Source organism: Pinus tabuliformis, chromosome X (assembly GCF_031772625.1).
Source record: "Pinus tabuliformis cultivar Carrire ecotype Pingquan chromosome X, CPIR1, whole genome shotgun sequence".
NCBI classification, from domain to species: Eukaryota; Viridiplantae; Streptophyta; class Pinopsida; order Pinales; family Pinaceae; genus Pinus; species Pinus tabuliformis.
Window position 1 is genome coordinate 1686127538 of NC_142308.1, and position 6391 is coordinate 1686133928.

Here is a 6391-nt window from a genome sequence, read left to right on the forward strand (position 1 = left end):
CTTTGTCCGCTCATGGATAAAGCTTCTGCTGTTTTGGAAAGTCTTACAGCTTCTTCACCCCAACTTCCTGTTGGTTATCAGAGGCTCTCTTCAGACCCTCTCCCTATTGACAAAGAGATTGACTTAGATTCTTCTCTTGTCCAGGCTCTTCCTCCCGAACCTGGCTGTGCCAAGCCTCCTCCAGACCAACCATTGGTTGGAGAGAGTGTTGACTTGGGTTCAAAACCTATTGATTACTCTGTTCCAGAGGAGCATCATGATTCTACTGCTCATGTTCTTCTCATCTCGTCAGATTCTCCTGAGTCTTTGAACGACCCTCCTATCCTCGCTGATCAAGAAGGTGCTTCTTCGATTCCTATAGAGCATGGGGGCAATCATACGATTCCCCCACCAAGTAGTTTGGCCATCTCCTTCGACTGGAGTCACCTAACTTCTTTCCGCCTTCCATCCCATGTGCCTTTCCAGATTACAGTACTTGCCTATGATAAGGCAGTACCTGGCACTGTTTTGGATGAAGGTGCATCTGTCAGTCTCATGCCTTTCACTACTTGGCAAGCTTTGGGCTCCCCACAGCTTGTGCCAGTCGCACAGAATCTGTTGGCGTTTAACGGAGCAACCAGTGAACCGTTAGGGATCCTCCCGAAGTTTCTTGTTACTTTGGGAGGCAAAACTGTCTATATAGATGTAATGGTTACCCAAGGTTCTCCATATTTCAGTCTTCTCCTTGGCCGTGACTATGTTTATGCCATGGGGGCCCTTGTCTATTCACTTTTCCGTGTGGTTTGCTTTCCACACGACGGAAGAATCGTGACTATCGATCAATTATCATTCTTTAGTCCCCTGGTGCCTCTTGCGCAGCTGCCACCCCCTCCTCGTTTTTATCCACCAGTTGTGTCCGCCCCACCGCAGGTCAACTACATGGCTACTTACCCCGTGACTGTATCCCATGATGATGTCGTCATGCATAATGTCCTTGGGGCATTGGGTCCTGACTTCCAAGATGTTGTCCTTCCACCGGGAGTGCCATTCTTGGAAGCAACGACTTCCTGTTCATTATGATGAAGTTCGTTCGGAGCATAGTTCCTTTCCTATGTCAAGCTCCTTAAAAAATGAAACTGGGTCTGGTCGAAGCATAGTTCCTTTCCCATGTCAAGCTCCTTAAAAAATGAAACTGGGTCTCGTTCGAGCATAGTTCTTGATCTTGTGTCAAGCTCGTTAAAAAAATGAAACAAGGGTTATGAGGATAGTTCTTTTACTGTGTCAACCTCATTAAAAAATGAAACAAATCCCTTTCCCGATCGAGTCTTTTGATTAAGATCTCGTAAAATACTAGTCGAGTCTTTCCAAGATCTCGAAAGTGAACCTTCATTCCATCCACTTTGTTGAATGTAATGAAGCTTGGGGGGCATGTACCTCATTTTGCATCATTATGCTAGGGGCATGTGAACTCATAACAAGCATAGTTTTTCATTTCAAGCTTGTGTAAACATGAAACCGAATCCAAGCAGAGTTCTCCATGGTTCAAGCTTGTGTAAAAATGAACCCATACCCATTTTACATCTCGTGATTGCTATCTTTATCTGCTAAATTCTGCTAGATGAGCCTTGGTTGTTTTCATTCTATCGCCACCATCTCTTTGGCCGATCATATGCTTTCACTTGGATTATTTTACCTTTCCTGAGGGACCGCAGTTATGAGTGGTTTTGTTAGCCAGCGGCTTGACCATTATATGTTTTGAGCAATTCCACCATTGTCGGAACTAGTTACTACCCTTTATACCACTCATTCCTCTAGGACGAGTCACCTTTAAGCTCTTTTCTGACTCGTAAAATATGAAAAGATTGCCGAGTATTTTTTCCCTTTTTGACTCGTTAAAGAAAATAAAAATGGAGGTCTGCTTTCAGCTCTTTTCTGACCGTTTAAAGATGAAAATATTGTTGAGTTATTCCTCTTGACTCGTTAAACGTAAATAAGAGGCGTTCGTATTTAAACTCTTTTCTGACTGTGTAAAAACAAAAAGATCGTCGGACCCTTGTCATTTCAGGTTCGTTAACGGTTACGAAGTGACGTGGTTTTGGTCATTTTTTTTACTTTTTCAGGTCGAAATCACTACTCATGAAAAGTACTCCTCGATCGTAATGATCGAGCGGTTCTTTCGAGCATTGTTTTATACTTTTTCAGACTCGAGAGACACAAATTTATGGAAAAGGTCACCCCTGGAGTTTCCTTTTCTGCTGTCTTTTCAAACTCTCTAAACATGAAAAGACGCCGAGTTCTTCCTTTGTCAGACTCATTAAAACTTAATGACATCGGATTCCGCCGAAATGATGCCTTTCAAGCATATGCTATCCCCGTCAAGCTTGTTGATAAAAATAATTAGGGTACTCGCCAGAAATGGTGGTGAATGGAACCACAATCATTGTCGTGTCGGAAGTACGTTGCTCTTGAACATGGCACATGTCTGCATTCGTGTCTGGGTGGGGACATCTCATATTGTTTTTACACTTGCCTCCATGGGTTTGGGTTATCCTGTTTGACCTCTCATCTGCTCATTTCCCTGTCACCATGACCCCTAATCATTTGATGTCAAATACTGCCAAGTCCACTGTCGTGTCACCAATATGTTGAAGAGAAGTTGACCTCTACAGAATACTCAACCTCCCTCTGATACCTCAGACAAAACATCTTATCCTTCTCTGTCTCATGTCGATGATGTGGGAAACATTATGGCCCACCTTCGATCAAGGTCACTTCCTGTCGACTTCAGCTCATTATCTAGGAAGTTGACCTAGAGACTCCCTTCAGGTGCCTTGGAGCCTGCATGCCTCAATGGCAGGTTCTTCATGTTCGACGCGAGGTTTTCATCATTGGCTTCCGATCGAATGAATCTACAGGTGTTCGATGTCGGCTCACTGATTCGCACGCCGTAGATTGTACCTATAGTACCTTGAGGACCATTGTCATTATTGGTGGTACCTCTCACATCCGTTAACAGTCTTCATCATTGACTGGTAATCAGACGATGTTCTTGCATGTTCGACTTCGACTCCCATATTCGCATGCTTGACTTGTACTTTGTTCGGATCGAGATGGACCGCAAGACCCTGGATTTTGTCTTTTGGGATCCAGGTTTCAATTTTGTGGATTATTATGATCATTACATGACTCATTCACTGGATGGCTGCAACCATGCCTGAGTCTGTTTATCGATCCTCACTGGATGGCTGGGTCCATACCTTGGATCCAGATTTTTATGTACTCTGCTATGGATGGCTACGCCCATACCACATATATCATGTACTTGAGATATCAGTTGTACTTCTCCATGCAGGTTCTCCGGCGGCAGTGTTTTCAGTTGGCCATGTTCTTGTAAAGCATTTCACCCCTCTCTCTCTCTCGGGCCTCATGCTTTAGGGGGCATCTATTACACAGTAATTTTTCACCATCCCTGTTACCCCTCCTCCCGCACATTGGAGGACTTATTCTGGGATCTGTGAGAAGTGACATAACCTGAAAACACTTGCATTGTATCCCCTTGAGTATGTACTTCGTATGCCCTGAAGACACCTTCTGCAAAATAACCATAAACATATCCCTTTCTCCATTGGCGTTGGTTCATTGTGTATCACTCGTGCCAATGGGGGAAATCCTCCAAAGAGGGCGCGCCAGCTGGCGCTCTGTCTCAGAGTTGCACTCGCGCTAGCCCAGTTGGGTAAAGTTTTTAACAAACAAACTTACGCAGGTTCTTCCTAACCTATTCATGAACTGATTCCATCTTGAGAGTTCAGTTTGGCTTCGAATCTCCATAGAAGGGAAGTAGTTCTCCACCTCTCATGGAATCTTCTTAGTGATAAAGCCAATCCCATGAATCTTGTGGATGGCCCTAACTCCTTCTCCTATATCTATAAAAGCTTGTCCTTTTGCCTTTGACAAGTTAGAGTCTCCAAGTTCCAAATTCTAAGTCTCAAAGTCTAAGAATTGCCAAGCTCATGTTACAAGCAGCCTTATTCATTCCCATGAGGCTAAATCTTATGTGAGGAGATTCTTATCCAAGTGACCAAGGAGAGAGAGGCTTGTTCCCCATTCCCAACAAGCTTTGCAAGGCATGTGTTGCTGATCACCCAGCCAAAGGAGGATTTGACGTCAGAACTATGGTTGTATTCTTCTTTGTTGTTTATCAATAATAGACGACTATCATTATGGTTCCACTCTTGTTATTGTCTTTGTAATGATGATTGAGTTATATCCTTTCTGACTGATATATAGTTACATCTATTGGATTTTATGCTTGTGTTTGTGTCATTCTTTGCATGTGCAGGTGTCCGTTCATGAGGATCGTGGGGATTGTGACCAGCCGGAGCAAAGGAACGGGAGCGACGACTCTTCTACAAGAACTAGCGTGGGAATCCAGGTAGGCCCCCATCATCGGTCTTCGATTTGCAATTAGGAACCTACGTGTTAGCGTTTTTTGATTGTTGCTAGACCCCATTTTGGCTAGTATGGATCGCCTCTGTCCACAGAGGGGATTTACCTCCACAACAGGAAACATGGGCTATTATCGGAAGTTCATCAAAAGCTACGCCCAGATTATAACTCCAATGGAGAAATTGATGAAAAAGGATGCTACTTATTGTTGGAATGAAGAGTGCAACAGAAGCCTAGAGACGCTTAAGGAGAAAATGACTTCAACCCCTCTATTGGTATTTCCAAAATGGGACGTCAAGTTTCATGTGCATGTGGATGCGTCCTGTATCACACTGGGATCGGTACTCACGCAACCAGGAGTGGAGGGACTCAACCATCCGATTGCATTCACAAGTCGTAGGTTGTCCAAAGCAGAGAAGAATTACTCTACTAATGAGCAAGAGGGATTAGCGATGGTATACGCGCTCCAAATGTTTTGTCACTATCTACTTGGAGGACATTTTAAAATGTACACGGATCACTCTGTGCTCAAGTACCTAGTGAATAAGCCTGTGTTGGGGGGGCGCATTTGTCGATGGTTGCTGTTGTTTCAAGAATATGATTTTGAGGTTGTTGTAAAGTTGGGATGTCTGAATGTAGGTCCGGATCATTTGTCCTGAATTGAGACTGGCGAAGAACCAACCAATCTAGAAGTGGGACTCTTGGATGCCCAGTTATATGCCGTGTGCATTACAGATGGCCACTTTGAAGATATTATCCACTTTTTAACTATGGGCACTGCGCCACAAGGGTATTCTGTCCAGAAAAAGAAGGAATTAGTAATATGTGCAGTAGATTTTACCATAATTGCAGGTCACCTCTATAAGATTAGTAACAAAAAAATATTGCATCGATATGTACTGGAATTTGAGCGTGAACAGATCCTGGCCGAAGCACATGGAGGGGTTGCTGGCGAACATTATGTGGGCCAAGCCACAGACTAAAAGATTCTCTGCGCTGGATTATGGTGGCCTACTCTACATCAAGATTCGAAAGCATACTATTGGGCCTGCGATGCATGTCAATGGATGGGCAAACCATCGCGAACGGTTGAAATGCCACCTCAGCCATAGATAACGCTACAGCCATTTGAGAAATGGGCAATCAACTTCGTCGGGCCTATCGAACCACGAGGAAAGACAAGCTACATCATCACTGTGATTGAATATTTGACCTAATGGGCTGAGGCACAGCCGGCTAAGGATTGCACGGCTGCGGTAGTAGCAAAATTCTTGTTCGAGAAGGTACTAACTAGGTTCGACAGCCCCAAAATTCTCATGAGTGATAGGGGAACACATTTTTTGAATGAAACAATTAGCGCACTCACTGAGGAATTCTAGATCTATCACCAATAGAGCATGCCCTACCATTTGCAAGCGAATGGGACCGTTGAGGAATTTAACAAAATTTTGGAGACTGTGCTGACAAAGGTCTACAATGCACGACGAAATGACGATGATTTGCACATTCCTACTGTGCTATGGGCATATAGAAGTACATGCGAAAAGCTGACAGGCCAGACACCGTTTCGGTTAGTTTATGGCAAGGAGACTGTTATGCCTATGGAATATATTGTGTCTAGTCTATGGATCGCAGCGATCATAGGTATGGTAGACTGCAAGGCCCTAGAAGAATGGCTGGCACAGCTAGAAGAATTGCAGGAGGAGCGATTTTTGGTTGGATTCCATCAGTAGGTACAAAAACAGCGTGAGAAATCATGGCACATTCGCATTATCAAGGTGCGCGCCTTCAAAGAGAACGATCTAGTATTGCTTTATGATAGTAAGTCCGAAAAATTCCCAGGAAAACTCCGCATGCACTAGTTGGGACCCTATGTCATCAAAAAAGTCACTGATGGGGGAACAGTTCAGCTGGCTAAGCTCAATGGAGACCCCTTCCTGGGAAGAGTGAATGGTAGGCCAACTGC

The 6391-nt window shown here is 44.1% G+C and overlaps 1 protein-coding gene across 1 annotated transcript; it reads left to right on the top strand.

The window, feature by feature from the left end:
- The first annotated feature begins 5822 nt into the window (after positions 1-5822).
- Positions 5823-6158, top strand: LOC149146499 (uncharacterized). Its single transcript, XM_089452784.1, has one exon. It carries the CDS (start codon positions 5823-5825, stop codon positions 6156-6158), a length of 336 nt encoding a protein of 111 aa, XP_089308910.1.
- The last annotated feature ends 233 nt before the right edge of the window (positions 6159-6391 follow it).